The sequence below is a fragment of the Rhinoderma darwinii genome, chromosome 5, assembly GCF_050947455.1.
Source record: "Rhinoderma darwinii isolate aRhiDar2 chromosome 5, aRhiDar2.hap1, whole genome shotgun sequence".
NCBI classification, from domain to species: domain Eukaryota; kingdom Metazoa; phylum Chordata; class Amphibia; order Anura; family Rhinodermatidae; genus Rhinoderma; species Rhinoderma darwinii.
This window is the reverse complement of record NC_134691.1, coordinates 9,656,117-9,674,460: the sequence shown is the minus strand read 5'-3', so window position 1 is coordinate 9,674,460 and position 18,344 is coordinate 9,656,117. Positions and strand designations below refer to the sequence as shown.

General features: G+C 41.8%; 1 protein-coding gene across 1 annotated transcript in view; it reads right to left on the bottom strand.

Annotated features, from left to right (window-relative positions):
* FAM135B (family with sequence similarity 135 member B) overlaps nt 1-18,344 on the bottom strand; it is a 173,345-nt gene that overhangs the window by 17,675 nt on the left and 137,326 nt on the right. Inside the window, exons 8-14 of the mRNA XM_075825702.1 lie at nt 18,172-18,325; nt 17,427-17,476; nt 9,659-9,814; nt 8,503-8,576; nt 3,735-3,889; nt 1,407-3,165; nt 423-583 (exon numbers count right to left, since the gene is read on the bottom strand). Of these exons, the coding sequence (XP_075681817.1) occupies nt 423-583; nt 1,407-3,165; nt 3,735-3,889; nt 8,503-8,576; nt 9,659-9,814; nt 17,427-17,476; nt 18,172-18,325 (2,509 nt within the window). The remainder of the gene's footprint in view (nt 1-422; nt 584-1,406; nt 3,166-3,734; nt 3,890-8,502; nt 8,577-9,658; nt 9,815-17,426; nt 17,477-18,171; nt 18,326-18,344) is intronic.

The window sequence follows — 18,344 nt, the reverse complement described above, 5'->3', positions numbered from 1 at the left end:
TTAGGCTTCGTTCACATCTGCGTCAGGGCTCCGTTCCAACGTTCCGTCGAAGCTTTCCGTCAGAATGGAGCCCTGACTGACACAAACTGAAACCATAGGTTTCCGTTTCCACCACCATTGATTTCAAAGGTGACGGATCCGGTGCCAATGGTTTCAGTTTGTCTCCGTCGTGCAAGGGTTCCGTCGTTTTGACCGGATGAATACCGTAGTCGACTAGGGCTCCGTTCCGACGGAAGGCTCCGACAGAACAACGGAACGGAGCCCTGACGCAGAAGTGAACGAAGCCTTATAGTTCTTCCCCAAATCATAAGTTACATAATACAGTATTATTAATAATCCCTTTACATAATTTTTTTTAAAGAACATTATTTTTAATAACCAATTTTGAAAGGAAACATTTTTTCTTAATTCTGATATATTACCATCAAGTCCGTGCACACAGACCACTAGGTGGATTCCATCTTCAAGATGTTCCTCCTCTGGTGGAAAATATGGTATATCAGAAGCCAATTCAGAGAGGTCGCTGTACAGGAAACCTTCAATGTTCAGATGTTTTCTGAACTTTTCCTTGGCCTGGTGAAAACTAGAAAACATACTCATTCAAAGCTTGTATATGGAAACCATTGGGTGTTAAGACAATGGCTTTAATCTCTAGGAAAGCCTACTGCAGCAAGGACAAATTGATGGACCACCCACAAGGACTAGGACTTACTGTGAAAGCAATGTGCTAAAAGTTCCCAACCTCAAAAGTATGGAGAAAAAAAAATCTTACGATGGCGGTCTTAGGTTAGTTGGTACCCTGTGCCCCATTTTATGGCATATCATATAGTGCCCAAATAACAATACCCAATTATTAACCAACTGGGTGTTGCTGCATTGCTTCTTTTCTGTAGGTTTTGAGCACAAAATGTGGAATCGGGGTGAAAACTCTGGTTTCTCAGGAAAACAATGTCTGTGGCACCCCTTCAGTAGTGATAAGTGGTGCCCCCTTTGCAATTGCACAAATTGCAAACCCCGAAGAACGACCCTGTATAGAGGGAACCTGCGCTTCTGAACAGATGGCTGCTTCTCCCATCACCATATAGAAGTACTGTAGAGGAATACGCGTGCCAAAAGGCTGCACCTCTACTGATGTGGTTGCGTGAGACTTCCTCCCATAAGGATCCCATGGTGATGGTGGAAAACAGAGCCCTATAGCAGCATACAGTGAACATCTTTGAATGGAAAAGTGGGATTCGGGGGGTGCAACACAACCCACAGGCACCATTTCAAAGGGATAGCTAATAGATGTCCCAAGACAGGTCCTCCTTCCCATGTTGGGGCTGATACGCATAAATGTATTCAGTATGCAGAAATAATAATATTGTTATTCTATATATATTCTATAGTGTTATTCTATATCTCACCTGAGCATTCTTTCATTAATCTCTTCATCAGTATCTGAAGGATTCTCAGAGATAACCCCAAAAGAACCCAAAGGTTGTCTTGTTATTGGGAACGACACTTGTTTGGCAGAAAACCCAGGAATCACTGGAGAGTCTTTTTGTATAGAAGAAAAGGGCAAACAAGTGGCCGTGCAGGAAACAGATAGATTAACCATTTCAACGCCTCGTCTTCCATCCATTGCAATGGCCGTTGACCCCACTGAGTTGGAGTCAGACACAGATGGACAGACACTCCTATTCGCTTTATTTTTTTGGTCCGTGTGACATAACTCATGATCAGAACTTGAATCGAACAACTGATCACTGCTCGAGTCTTCTGTGAGTTCAATCTCATGCAAAAAGGGAAATTCATCCATGGTTTCTTTGAATGGAGACATGACGGAGGTATTAATGTGGGCAGTATCTCCATCCACTAGACTGCCCATTGTAAAGCTTGTTGAGTTCAACCTTCCCGGTACTTTATTTAGGCATTCAGAGAAACATTCAGTATCCTGGGTCTTAGAATTGCACAAAAGTGATGGCCTGTAAAGATCATCTTCATCAAACATGAGCTTATCAGCCTCGGAGAATAAATTCTCTAAACTACTAATGGAATTGGAAATTAAGCCTTGGACCTCCATTTCTACTAACGACGACTCAACAGGTGACGTAAAAGTTTCAGATGACCCGACTTCATCAGTCCTCTCAATGTTACAGCTCTTTGCTAAAACTTCTTCTTGGTCATCCTCATTGACCACATTCTTTGACAAGGTATCGTTCAATGACTCCTCTGGACTACTGATTTGTGGGGCAGAAACCGATTTTGTTAATTTTGAAAGTTCTACATCGCGTTCCTCCTCTTCAAATGGTAGAGAATTAATGGAGGACAGAGAGGCTTGTATACCACTTGGTAAACTGGTGTTACTTTCTGTTTTTCCTCCTTCCAAGGAATTTCTATGCATGTCATGCTTCAGGTGATGCAAAAGTCGCTTATCACAAGTTAAATCCATTTTTTTGGTTCGGATATCGCACCAAGCTATAGAACTTGGCTCACTTTCAATTCCAGAATCGGATTTGACAGAAGAAGACCTTTTGATGACACCAGACACCAATGGAAAATCATCGTTCTTGTTACCATGGAAAGTCTTTGTTTCAGTGGCATTTTTCATGGATCTGCTGATCAACTCTGTACTGTTGCTTTTGGAAAGTATGTGAACACCTTGATTTAACCTCTTGTTATCTGAACACATATTCGGTTTACATTCACCACTAAGCTCATGCATTGCAATATTTTCAAAAGAGGAGTTGTCATGAATAGTATCCAACTCTACCATAGACTGGTGGCCAATGTCTGCATTTAGAAAAGACCCTTGTTTAATAGATGAGGAACTGATAATTATTTCCGCTCTATTCTGATCACATTCACCAGGTTTTACACCATTGTGTGTAATACCATCTGACTCTTCAACTAGTTGAGCTTCAGTAGCTGTTGGTTCAATGTTTTGCGCCGATAAGTCCAAGTCTGTGACGGACATAACGTCTTGGTTTCCAGATGTTCCTTGAAAGCTTTGTGTTGGAGCCTCGTCAATGTTGTCTGGGACATCAAGACATGGACTGGTTTTCTCAAAAGAAACATTTTCATGAACTGTGGTAGTCTGAATAAAATGGGCACTCTTATTATTTTTTGATGGATTCTCAGAATCATATTCTCTTTCATTAGTTGTTTCCAAAAGTTTCACACCTGCAAGATATTGAGGTAAAAAAGACAGAAACAATGAAATAATGTTCAGACTCAAGCAAAGCCAACTAAAAGCGATGGGGTCAAGACTTACTCTACGGCTATTTAAGAATAAGCTGAGCTTGTCCTCGGCCTCCAGAATTCAAGACGTGAGGTCAACACATACATTGATGTGACATCACTTAATGTGAGACCAGCAGGGCACCAAAAAGAGATGTCTTTAAGGAATCATGCACACAGCCGTATCACAGATCTGTGGACTACGGATCCATAGTACAGCATCCATAGAATGGGCTCATACGGTCTCAGTTTGCCTCCAATTTCATATGAAGGCACACAGAGGTTTGTTCTTATGGAATCTGTGTAATTCTATAAGGAAAAAATGGTGGCACGTTCCTTCGTGTGCCATATTACAGAGCTATTCTAGCAATGCTTATATGGAAGAATATGGTGCCTCGCGGAGGAATAATATGGAAGTTATAGCTCCATAATACAGACCTGGGGGGATGCCAAGTGCTGCTTGAAAGGGTCCATAGTCTACAATTGCAAAAATACAAAAACACTCTATTGACCTTTTTGGGGGTTTTCCACATATCTGTCTTCAAAGATGATAGGAAGAGAGTTCCAGTCTCCATCAATGTCCAGACATTCAACAGGTAGAGGAGGCATGCTGGTGAAGTACTCGGAGCTCCTCACATCTGCTGATAAGTTATTGTGACTTTGAATCCTAAAAATAGTAATGTAATAGTCAGATGTAATAATTATGTTTTTGTTTTTTTAAAGCCATGGTTAAAAATCCATCTCGAGAAAAACTTTAGAAAATTATTTTTTGGGGGTAAAACAATACTCTGTCCACAATCGATGCGTATATTTTTAAATAGTTTTTGGCTGATATGTTCGTGAATTTAAAATTGTAAAGGATACTTTGTAAATAACAGATCTGTCAAGTCAAAAAGTGTTGTGGAAGGAGACACCAGCCCTTCAAACCTTAACGGGAGGTGGTGAAACACTACATCAAGAGCGGTTGTTTGGGATTAGAAAAACATGGCTGCTTTCTTTCAAAAACAGTTATTCCCCTGTCCACAGGTTGTGTGTGCAGCTCAGCCCACTTCACTTCAGTAGAGCTGATGAGCAGCAGCCATGGTTTTCCTCACCACAATCTGGGCAAACCCTTTAAGTCGGAAATCTGCATACGTACGTAGCAATATTATTGCATTAATGCATACCTGTCATTTCAGGTGACTTGTTAGATTCAGCTGCCATTTGTATATACATGAGGAATAACACTACTTCCAGTTTTCCTCTTTATATGCTCTCTAACAAATTGTTAGTTTTTCCTTGAGCTTATCTCCAGAGTGGGCAGAGTAGCTGCTATGATGTCTCCTACACACGGCACACAGAAAAGAGGAAATCCTGCTCTCCTATCTCCCTGTAGTACACCCTCAATAGCATGACATTATACAGCAGTAATGAGCAGTGTAGCTGTGAATCCAGCACTAGGGTTAGATAAAACATTGCTACAAGCAGCAGCGTCTGTGTGTCTCTCTGCCTCTTTCTCTCATCCTACTCTCTCCCTAGACTACTATGGGCAACATGTAACCTTATCCCTTAGTGAGCCGATAATTAGTCTCACCTCAAGACACATTTTAGTAGTGAATTGAGAGTGAATGATCAATGCAAGAAGCAGTGGTGAGGAGGAGAAGTGGAGAAAGAGGCAACATTCATTAATAAGATATATTACAAAGTTTCTTATATTCACTTGTACTATTGATTTATGCAAGTTTGTTGCGAAGACAGTAAACATTTAAAGACTGTGCATACCTCCGCAGCAATTTTTTTTAGTAATGTCCTAATGTATCTAAAATGACAAATAAAGCAACTTTGCTAAAAATTTTCATCAGAAATGCCCTACCCTTTTATTTCTACAGCTCTCACACACACACACACACACACACACACATACATACATACATACATACATTTATATAGTGAAGGAAATAAGTATTTGCTCCCTTGCTGATTTTGTAAGTTTGCCCACTGTCAAAGACATGAACAGTCTAGAATTTTTAGGCTAGGTTAATTTTACCAGTGAGAGATAGATTATATAAAAATAAAAAAAATAAAAAATCACATAGTCAAAATTATATATATTTATTTGCATACAAAAGACTCCTGTCCACAGACTCAATTAATCAGTCTGACTCTAACCTCTACAACATGGGCAAGACCAAAGAGCTTTCTAAGGATGTCAGGGACAAGATCATAGACCTGCACAAGGCTGGAATGGGCTACAAAACCATAAGTAAGATGCTAGGTGAGAAGGAGACAACTGTTGGTGCAATAGTAAGAAAATGGAAGACATACAAAATGACTGTCAATCAACATCGATCTGGGGCTCCATGCAAAATCTCACCTCGTGGGGTATCCTTGATCCTGAGGAAGGTGAGAGCTCAGCCGAAAACTACACGGGGGGAACTTGTTAATGATCTCAAGGCAGCTGGGCCCACAGTCACCAAGAAAACCATTGGTAACACATTACGCCATAATGGATTAAAATCCTGCAGTGCCCGCAAGGTCCCCCTGCTCAAGAAGGCACATGTACAGGCCCGTCTGAAGTTTGCAAATGAACATCTGGATGATTCTGAGAGTGATTGGGAGAAGGTGCTGTGGTCAGATGAGACTAAAATTGAGCTCTTTGGCATTAACTCAACTCGCCGTGTTTGGAGGAAGAGAAATGCTGCCTATGACCCAAAGAACACCATCCCCACTGTCAAGCATGGAGGTGGAAACATTATGTTTTGGGGGTGTTTCTCTGCTAAGGGCACAGGACTACTTCACCGTATCAATGGGAGAATGGATGGAGCCATGTACCGTCAAATCCTGAGTGACAACCTCCTTCCCTCCACCAGGACATTAAAAATGGCTCGTGGCTGGGTCTTCCAGCATGACAATGACCCGAAACATACAGCCAAGGCAACAAAGGAGTAGCTCAAAAAGAAGCACATTAAGGACATGGAGTGGCCTAGCCAGTCTCCAGACCTTAATCCCATCGAAAACTTATGGAGGGAGCTGAAGATCCGAGTTGTCAAGCGACAGCCTCGAAATCTTAATGATTTACAGATGATCTGCAAAGAGGAGTGGGACAAAATTCCATCTAACATGTGTGCAAACCTCATCATCAACTACAAAATACATCTGACTGCTGTGCTTGCCAACAAGGGTTTTGCCACCAAGTATTAAGTCTTGTTTGCCAAAGGGATCAAATACTTATTTCTCTGTGCACAATGCAAATACATATATGTAATTTTGACAATGTGATTTTCAGTTTTTTTTTATATAATCTATCTCTCACTGGTAAAATTAACCTAGCCTAAAAATTCTAGACTGTTCATGTCTTTGACATTGGGCAAACTTACAAAATCAGCAAGGGATCAAATACTTATTTCCTTCACTGTATATATATATATATATATATATATATATATATATATATATATCCACAGTTACTGATCCTGCAGCCATAGGAGTAGAGGATGAGTTGCAGGGAGTATTACTGCAGGAATAGACTACACAGTGTTTGTATGTAGTCTGTAACTATGGAGACACAATCATCTATATAGGAGCGGAATACACAAAATGGTGGGATATATGTTATCAAATCTATTTGCAATGTTGCTTCATTTTTCATAGGTGGAGAAAGCCTTTAAAACACATTATGGATTTGTGATCACTACTGGAAAGCTAGAGGTGGGAGCTAAACAAATAGATATTGTCCAAACGCTGACTGTAAAGTGGTTTTTCGGTTTCAGAAAATGAATGCAATTTTTTGTATCATTAAAAGTTTTACAATTTTCTAACATGCTTTCTGTAATAAAAGGGTTATCCGGCGACCAAAAATGTAAAAAATTGCATTGCATTAATATTTTTATGTAAAAAGAAGCCACTTACTAATGTACTTTAATTTAAAATTTGGTACTAAACCCCATGAATTATTCCCGGAAGTCCTGGAGCTTTTCTTGCTTCCTGTGCGGTTCGTGTCGGCGTGTTATCAATGGCATCAGCTAGCACTTTGCTCGGGACTCCTGCACTGCTCCCGACATTTGGTCACTGACTTTCAGGGGTTTCCTACCACTGGAGTTCCCGAGCAAAGCATCAGCTCATGCTCTGCCTGGGGACTCCAGCACTGCTGCCAACGTCACTGTCACTGTCCATATATGGACAGTGACGTCGACAGCAGTACTGATGCTCTGCCTGAGGACTCCACTACTGCTGCCAATGTCACTGTCCATATTTGGTCAGTGACTTCAGCGTTTCCTATAGCTGGAGTTCCCGAGCAGAGCATCAGCTGATGCTCTGCCTCGGGACTCCAGCACTGCTGCCAACGTCACTGTCACTATATGGACAATGACATCGACAGCAGTACTGATGCTCTGCCTGAGGACTGCACTACTGCTGCCAATCTCACTGTCCATATTTGGTCAGTGACTTCAGTGGTTTCCTATCGCTGGAGTTCCTGAGCAGAGCATCAGCTGATGCTCTGCTCAAGGACTACACTACTGCTGCTGACGTCACTGTCCATATATGGCAGAAGTGCTGGAGTCCTCAGGCAGAGCATCTGCTCGGGAACTCCAGCGATAGGAAACCACTGAAAGTCACTGACCAAATGTCGGGAGCAGTGCTGGAATCCCGAGCAAAGCGCTAGCTGATGCTCTGCTCAGGGACTCCAGCAAAAGGCAATGTGACAGCCCCTTGTGGTCATGCCATTGGTGCAGCATGGCATTAGACGATACCAGGTGCAAAGCTATAGAGGGTGTAGAAGTAACAGTCGAATCCAGGCCCTGGTGCCTGGGGGGCCCAAAGGCTCCTCTGTCACATAAGACACCAGTGGCACATGGTAAATAGGGGGCCCTGTTACTGATTTTGTATTAGGACCCAGCTTCAAGTTTTACCTCTGAACTATGCTGTCCAGTGACATTGTAGCAAGGTACTCCTCAGGGGCGGATATACCATATGTGCAGCCACACAGGGGCTCAGTCTATTAGATTGCATATAAAGGGCTGTGCTAATGGAAGTGGCTCAAAAATATGAATGGATTGTTAAAGAGACATATGTGCCATGATGCGCTACTGGAGAGCAAAGGGACCATATATTGTTCTTGCATGGTCGTCTTAATCTAGTGTTTTCTAGTTGATGGTCCACACAAGGTCTAAAATAAAGATCTAACGATATTGTAGATTGAACCAGGGTAAGAAACACAATCTACAATGTGCCATGTAGACTGGAGTCGTGTAGTTGCAGCCAACTATTACACCCATCATTTATAAGGAATAACCAACTTACAGATTTTCCTGAAAGGTGAGAGCAGCCGGTTTTTCATGTTCAGTGTAGAAAAATACTTCTGAGAATCTTCTGACCTGTAAAATTAATAAAATGACATATAAAGCACATACATTATGGTGCGGTTAATGCCGGGGGTGTGAACTATCTTCTACTTTATATGGTTAAGAGAAAATTTTGGGGGAGAAATGTGATAATCAATATTACATTCGCGTTCTTGTTTCTCTTTATAACACAGAGGCAGTATGGCTGTATTATTCATTGGGTACCACCAGTGCCCGACCCACCGCGTTGACTTATAATAGGGTCTTTTGGGTTCCACTGTGGTGCCTGTTGTTTTAAAGGGAAGACGAGGACTGACTGCAGCTCTATTCATTTTATGAAATCTGAGCCACCAACTCAGATGTGAACACAGTCTTATCCTCAATTGGTAAAAATGCCTCAGAGTTGAGTAGGAAGGCGGTATATAGGGGAAGCCATTTATAGTGAAATGTAGGGCACCAAAAGTCCACAGAAGAGAGTAAAAAGTCCTAATGACCATGACAATCATAGTCTTTCCATATCTTGAGTATATTCATGCTGACGGTGGTCATAACTGAGTGGAGTCCCCTTACGAGTTGAGCGATGGGGCCACGCGGTGACTTTTTATGTCTCTGCGTTTCTTGTTATCTCTATGATTTAAGTTCGGTTTATTCGAACAGAAGGGGGTCTGGGTCTTGCGGCTGTAATACGATCGCTAAAACGTGGCCATATTACTGCTATCTGAACGAGGCTTTAAAGGAGGATTCCCAGAATTTAAAATTATTACCTATTTAACAGGATAGGTGATAATTGTTGGTTTGCTGGAGATCCCACCAGTCTCGAGAAAGGGAATCCTCAAACCCCCTGTTTCTTTTAGTCCCATAGACATCGAATGGAGCAGGAGGCGCATGCTCAACCACCACTCCATTCAAGCCCCTTCTCACTGTGGGGAGGAACATGGAGTTTGGGGACACCCATTCTCGCAATCGTTGTAGATCTCAGTGGTGGGACCCCCAGTGAACTGACAATTATCACCTATTCTATGGATAGGTCATAATTGTCGATTCTGGTACAACCCCTTTAACTGACATGGTAAGCACCTGCCAGTCACCACGGAAATGATGACGATCTCACTGACCCGTAGGCTGTGGTGTTCTTGTGTGAGATAGGTAGTCACACCTGGATGAAGCGTCACTATTTCCAAAAATGTAGTCCACGTCAAAAACAGCTGGGAACCAAGCCAAGCCAAGTCCTTACTGATCTGCTCTGTCATCCGGTCAGGACTGGTCAGCATCTACAAGAGGCAAATATAAGGGGTTATTTACCGGACAGTCAGTCACACACCAACCTGCGACTTATAGAATATAATAATTCAGTCAAAGCTTATAAGGAAAAAAATCTGTAATTTTATCATGGACTTTCAAGATCTCTGCTGGTAGTCAGTAAATGGAAAAAGGCCTATTTTGGCCTTCAGATTCTTTTCATTTTATCACATTCCAAGAGCCATGACTTTGTATTCGTCTGTCGTCGGAGGCTTTTTTTTTTATTTTGCTGGACAAGTCATATTTTTTTAATACCACCATTTTGGGGTACATATAATGTATTGTATACCTTTTTATTACTTTTTTTTTTGGGGGGGGGGTTGGAAAAAAAAAAAACAACCATAGTCTTCTGTTTTTATTTGTTTTGTCTCGCGATTGTCTGAGAGCCGTAACTTTTTAATTTCGGGGCTTGTTTTTTGGTGGACTGAGTTGACATTTTTAACACCATCATATTGGGGTACATATGTATTTTTGTTTTTTATTCCATTTTTTTGGGAAGGCGAGAATAAGACAGCAATTCTGGCAGGTTTTTTTTTATGGCGTTTACCGTTATAATGAGACACTTTTATCGTTTGGGCCGTTACGGACACGGCGATACCAATTATGTGCACATTTTTACATACTGTAGTAAAGATCTTTTTTTTTATTGGGAACGGGGTTTTTTGTCTTCATTTTATATTTGTACTTCTTATTAATATTTTTAAACATTGTTTTTTGTTTTTTAGTCCCATTAGGGGACTTGACAAATGAATGTATAAGCCTGAGCGCCCATATTATCAACTGCGATAATGCGAATATGCATACTATTAGGACGGGTTCCCAGGGGGCGGATACGCTGCATAAAAATCACTCAGCGTGTCCGACCTGGAACCCGCAGTACATTCCATCCGAAAAATCCCACCACATTGTGTACAGTTTTCCGAACAGAATATCCGCTGCGGAAGAAAGCCTCCCATCTCTGAAGTCCGGTCTGGCCTCCCTGGATGACGTTGCAGCCTATGTGACGCTACAGCCTGTGATTGGCTGCAGCAGTCACATGGGATGCAACTTCATCCAAGGAGGCCGTACTGCAGGCAGAAGGAGGGAGTTCTGGGTAAGTATGATTTTTTTTTTCCCGTAGTTGTGATTTTTGTGGCGTAATCGCTGCGATTATGCGGAAAAGTCACAACACTTGGCTTTCTGTTGCGGGTTTTACATCAACATTGAATTCAATGGGAAAAACCTGCAACGGAAAATGCACAAGAACGCAGCATAAATTGACATGATGCGGAATTAAATTCCGCACCGCAGGTCAATTTATTAACGTTTATGCTGCAGTTTTTCTCCGCAGCACGGGCAGGAGATTTTCTAAATCTCATCCACTTTGTTGCTACTGTAAATGCTGCGGAATTTCCGCACAGAATTCCGTTGCGGAAATTCTGCAGCATTTACGCTACGTGGGAACCCGGCCTTAGGCTACATGCACATGTTGTGTCATTTAGTGCAGAAAATCCGCATCAAAACCGCAGATAAATGCAGGTAATTCCGCAGATAAAATCCACACTTAATGGTGCGTTTTTTGATGCGTTTTTAGGTGTGGATTTTACATTTTGATGCAGAAGTAGGTGCTGATTTTGTGTTGCGGATTTGAATGCGTTTTTTAATAAACTTGTCAGATACAATTCTGAGACAGAAACGCAGGATACATTGACATGCTGCGGATTTTAAAATACGCACCGCTGAAATTCCGCAACGGGTAGAGAAGATTACGTATGTTATTAATGTATGCCATACTGTGACATACATCAAACATGCAGTGAAAAAAAAATATTATACCGATATATTCCAGATCGGTGGATGCCAGAGGGAAACTCTTTTAGCATTTGCCTGATCCATAGTGGTCTATGAATACATGATTCAATGTATGTAGTATCTCCCGACAAAAAAGCTAAACGTAAACTCCAAACATGGTGTGAACAGCGCTGTACAGTACAATTATTGTAACGAGCCCTGCACCTGTGTGATCATCACACAACAGCAGACCTTCAAGTAAACAATGTAGATTCCCATTCAATGGCAGCAAGCAGAGATCTTAAAAATGGTGAGAAATTAAGACAGAAAGTAGATCAGAAAATGGTATACATTTTCATCTACAAAGAATCTCATTTATTTACTCAAAGTGAAAAAAAAACTGTTGATAATGTCGGTTGGAATGGAACATCATCGGACAGAAAAAATGGAGTTGTAGGGTCAGTTCACACACCGTTTTTTGGCACAGATTCTGCCACAGAACCGCTTCGGACTCACGCCAAAAAACTGCCGAAATTGCCCAAATTGATTTCAATGGGAGGCAGAGGAGATTCTTTTTTCCCCGACGGCTATTGGTCGCTAGCAGAAAAAAAAGGAGGCATGTTGCATATGCTTCAATAGCCGTGGGTGAAAAACATGAAAAAAAAAAAAAGGGCAGGCAGTTCAAAATTTGCCTGCAAAAAAAACAACTCAGTGTGAACAGGACCATACATCTTTTTTCTATAATTATGTGAACCTATCATCGCTGGTCTTATGGAGGAGTTATCAATGTAAGATGATGTCGGGAGCTTTTACAGATGATCGGATGAAATAACAGTATATATCCAGGGTTATGTCTATACAAAGCCACTAGGTGGCGCTACATTACTATCATTGAAAACATCAACCCTGACAATCAGTATAAATACACCACCAGTTACAATGTTAGACGTAAGGAAAGGCGTCTTCACCTATTCCTCCAGTGTGAGGAAGTTTACTGTGTTATCTTATTAATTAGTGGTTCATTAACACATAATTATATGGAACGGTCTCACTTGTAATTCATAGATTTAATGTGAACTTCAAAAGACATTGCTGCTTCATTTTAATGTATATATATATATTATTTGAGATGAGAATGAGATTCCTGTATAATATCTCAGCTAAGGGCACAGGAAGAATGCGATGATAATAATGATAAGATACACCGTCAATAACTTTACTTCCTTTGCCATTCATACATCAATTCCCATTTTTGTTAATTTGACAACATTTTTAATTAATATAGTAAAATTTCGATCTATATAGGCCGGTCTTTGTAATACATGCTCAGTCATTCAGATAAATGGTGGCCATGTAATACTATATTTCTCCTGTAGTGGCCGCTGCAGGGAACAGGTCTAGTTGGTAAGCCAGATCAGCTGATCGCCGCAGAGGCTTAATTATGATGTGGGTGTTTGCTGCTGAAGGTAAAGTTCCCCATTACATGTTTGAGTTTGATCAGATGATGACTAGCACTTGAACCTCTTAAGAACACAGCTAATCTCGGCCTCAAATGGGGTTGCCCCAACCAGACAACCCATTCTTAAAATAAAGCATTCTTGTCGATCAGCTGATCAGTGCAGATCTGGCTTCTCTAACCCCTGGGTGCAGCAGCGTGCAACCACTTTCTTCGCCCTGTAAGATTATACATAACACATGACGGTATGGAGTCCACCTGAGGGGGAGCTAGTCTTTGCTAGTCTGGACTTATAGAAGCAGACCAAAGTGGGGGCCAATCTTTCACATAACCCCAAGGAGGTCCCACGGACAGCCATAACTTTTTTATTTATGTAGCTATATATATATATATAATTTACTATTGTAATGTAATATGCTAACTTTATTGTGTGGGTTGTTATAGGAATACCAAATATGTAAGTTTTGAAAGTTTTGAAAAGTGTTTATTCTATAAAGTTTGTTTCAAGAAAGTGTTGAATTTGTAGAATTTTATTCACTTTTTTCTTTTTGTTTATCTTTCTCGCAGACTTTTACTTTTGATCACTTTTTATTTTAATTATGTCGGCATGCACATAGGTGCTGGGCAGATCATCTAGGCTTTTAAATTTAATTCGGTACATCAAAGAAGATGACAGAGTTCTTTTCTGCTGAAAGATCAGGTCATTTTCACTCAGATGGCAGCATGAACCTATGTGTGTACCGGCCCATCCTAACTCCCATGCGGCACGGATTTGCTTTGCTCTTCTTTGGGACATACATTGTAGCGTTATATAGATGGAAAAAAAAGACACCGGTCCATCAAGTTCAACCTTTCTCAATAAATTTCCCGTCATTAATTGCTAGATTAATTATAACTCTCAATGTCATTCATCCGTAAATAATCATTGCGCCCTTTTCTAAATGATGACATAGTATCTGCCATCACTACCTCTTGGGGTCGGGCATTCCATACTTTGACTGCTTTAACTGTAAAGAACCCTTTCCTATATTAATGTCTGAAACGTCTTTCTTCCATTTATAGCAATAAGAATGTGTACCAAGGAGTGCTGGGCCCCATAGAAGACTTTGGAAAGTTAGAGTGAGGGTTCACTCTTCGGCCGAGTTGCGAAAAAAAACTACAACTTTTGTGAACGTACAACTTCCAGTATGCACTAATAAATGATCCAAGCTTGCTAGGACAATGGTACCACACACACCAGCCACATGAGTAGAAAATGCAAACTGGGGGCACGGGAGCCACCAAACCTCAGATCAGACCTCAAAACTAATTCAGATTCCAGACCAGACCCCGAAAATTAATTCAGATCCCAAACCGGACCCCTAAATTAATCAGATTCCAGATCGTACCCCAAAATGCATTTAGAAACCAGATCAGATTCAAAATTTAATCCAGAGCCCAGACCAGACTGAGATATTTATCACTGCTCCTCACTACCTTTTTCCATTTACTTCTAGGTGCCGCCGAACACATAATCCTGATGATGGCCAGCGTCAGGAGCTTGTAAGCTGGGCCCCCCTCGTATCCTTGGACCCCATAGCAGCCGATATAATGCCACTGATGTGTACATATCTGTAAACATATCGGAGTTGTCTGAATTATTTGCCTATTTGGGACCAACCCCCGAGCAGCAGTCCAGACGAGTATTATTGCGGATTGACAATCATTGATCATAATGTTGATGACGATGATCATGAAGATAAAGACATTGATGGTGACAAGGATCATGGTGGTGATGATGACATCAGGGCATAGTAGACCTTCCTCCATACACATGGGAATGTTGGTGGATGCCATCAACATAAATGGGATCTGCAAACAATTATCTTATGTCTATGGCCAAGCATTGCATTACATTGTTAGGGTATGTTCACACGAGGGCGTCCGTTACGGCTGAAATTACGGGGATGTTTCAGCCTGAAAACATCCCCGTAATTTCAGCCGTACCGGCATGTGCAGGCGCTTGAACGCCGCGTCAATTACGGCCGTAATTAGCGCTGCTATTCATTGGAGTCAATGAATAACGGCTCCAATTACGGCCAAAGAAGTGACAGGTCACTTCTTTGACGCGGGCGTCTATTTACGCGCCGTCATTTGACAGCGGCGCGTAAATTTACGCCTCGTGTGAACAGACAAACGTCTGCCCATTGCTTTCAATGGGCAGATGTTTGTCAGCGCTATTGAGGCGCTATTTTCAGACGTAATTCGGGGCAAAAACGCCCGAATTACGTCCGTAAATAGGCCGTGTGAACATACCCTTAGGCTACATTCAGACGAGCGTAGCTAACCTCGGACGTGAAAAACTGCAGTTTTTCACGTCCGAGGTGCACCCGTGTGGGGCGAGTTGTCATGAATTCCTCATAGACTAGAGTCTATGGAGGGATGCGTGACATGCAGTAAAATAAGACATGTCCTATTTTTTCACAGACGCTTCAGAAGCTACAACGGTCGTGTGAACGGCCCCATTGAAGTACATAAGTCCGTGTGACAGCCGTTGTTTTAACAGCCGTCACATGGACTACATATACGATCATCTGAATGAGCCCTTACTGGTAGGGCACCTACACCAATTTTTTTGCCCAGGGGCTTCTACCTACTGTGCTTTGATCTAAAAAGTCCTAATGAGGAGGATAATAGTAATGCTAGGCCCAGTAATGAAGAGGATGATCATAATGACGTTAACAATAAGCTATCTCATTGGGGCCTACAAATATTGACCTACATCATGCCCCAGCTTTTTAATGATGCTGCTAAATTCAGAAGGCTTCCGGAAAACCAGCGGGCCAGTCGTAGATGTCGTTATCTGCTTATGCATCTCCTTTCATCTCTAAATGTATCTTTGAGAGTAAAAGCAACTGAGATATATAATCTGTGATTCCTGAATTACAGATAAGAGAGTCAGTAGGAAAAGGAACCCAGCTGTGTGTGAACTATTGAAGTGATACAGGGGCTGCTGGGTGACCAACTCCGCAGCTGAGCAAAGACTTGGAAGATCTGAGGGCAGCTGGAGGCAGCCGCCGAGCATGCAGGAGAAGATGGAGATCAAAGACCATAGTGATCATGTTAACTATTCTACATACAGTTCATCTCAAAAGCTATATTTACTGTATAGTTGGGGTTATTTTATAATTTATGAGGAGAAGATGACACGACCCAGACACACGTCAACTTTCTTAGTAGAATTAAAGGCCGTAGTGAGATGGTCATTATGTGCAGGAACACGCGCACTACAGGATATTGAAGTGGAAGGGAGGCTCCTGCAACTTTGGGCTATTGTGGCAAAATATAATCTACCAACAGCCGCTTTCCTTCAATACCTAAGTATTAGGGACTTCATTAACCCCTTCCCGACATATTTGGCGCACATCGGGTGGGGGAGTATCAAGCAGTCTCACGGGCTGAGCCCGCTCAATAGAACGAGCGTGTCGGCTGTGTTATAGACAATCCACGACAAAACATATCTAGACATCCGTGATTATAGGTGGTGATTTTTGGACAATCACTTTGAGGGTAGGAACACACGGCTTGTTCAGGGCGGATACGCAGCGTCAAGCTGCACAGCGTATCCACCCTGAACACCACAGGAAACGGCGTCCGAAAATCTGCACCACAATTTCTGCTGCGGAAAGCAGCGCCGGAAAAAAATAAAATAAAAAAAATCATACTTACCCCCTCTCTCTCTTCTGTGCGTGGTCCGGCCTCCTGGGATGATGTTGCAGGCCATGTGATCGCTGCAGCCTGTGATCGGCTGCAGCGGTCACATGGGATGAAATGTCATCCCAGGAGGCCGGAGTGGAGAAGAAGCATGGAACTCTGGGTAAACATAACTTTTTTTTTTACTTGCCGCTTTTATGGCGGAATCGCTGCGATTCCGCCGCGAATGTCGAAACACACACCATTTTGTTGCGGGTTTAAGCACCCCATTAAATTCAAAGGAGAAAGCGCGCAACAGAAGAGCAGCGATTTCGCAACATTAATTGACATGCTGCGGCTGAAGGAACCGCACCGTAGGTCAATTTACGCGCGTTTTTTTTTGCGCCTTTTTTCCACTGTGTGGGGACGAGATTTGCCAAAATCCCACCCACTCTGCTGCTACTGTAATACGCTGCGGGTTTTCCCGCAATTAATCCGTTGCGGAACATCCACAGTGTTTACGCTCTGTCCGTTTGTACCCTAAATGATTTACCGCAGTAAAGTGAGTAACTGGTAATCATTCACCAGTCCCTTATAGACGGGGCAGCTACATAGACTGCAGTCCACAGATAAGTGCCATACAATTCAGAATATACTATCATGTATGTTCTTCACGGCTGACTTACCTGTAGATCATTACAGAGTTGGCATAAAGTCTTGTCAGGCGCCAGCTCCTCTAAAGAAAAACAATATATACTGGTGAGCAATATTCATGTCAAATTATAATATACTCATACCTTCTAACCTGCCCCTTTATATGCAAATCTGCACAAGCCCCGCCTGCTTGTTGTTCTATTCATGGCACAGTCCCACAAAACAGGACAGCTGGGAGGTAAGTGACATTGTCATATATCAGTCCCAAAATACACACAATTTTGAGAGAACTTTTCATGTAATAATTTAATAAAATTTTAAAAAAAGCGGACTAACTAGATAAAAACAATAGTAAAAAAAAATATAAAAAAATAAGTCAAAAATACATAAAAAAATATATATAAAAAAATAAATATATATAGAAATGAATGGAGCACACATGCGTATTATGGCTTCTTTAATGTTCGACAATATCTGCAGGAATAAAGGAAAAGTAAGGAGACGGAGGTAAAGGGTTGGGACCTGCCTTGGGTCCATACTCTACCTCCATGTGCCTCCAACTCCACATTTAGGCGCACAGAGGAATCCATGAGAAATAATGGTGGCATGCTCCATCACATGACATATTGCAAAGATATTTTCCCCTACAAACATTGCTTCTAGGAAAAAATTACAGACCCTCACAGAAGAACCTCATGGTGACCTACAGAGTGCCTACAGGTCCATGATAACAACCCCGTAGGGTCTCCAAGTGCCAACGTACAAAATAACACTTACCCAATTCTACCTGAGATAAGTCTGGGACTTGTTTTAATAGTGAGGTATAATATGAAGAAAGTCCAGTATAAGAAGACAGCAGGAGACTGCAGAGATCCTTGTGCCACTTATAGGCGTGCTGTATGCAAGGTTCAGATGGTATATAGCAGGATTCCTGCAAAGTAAGACGTAAT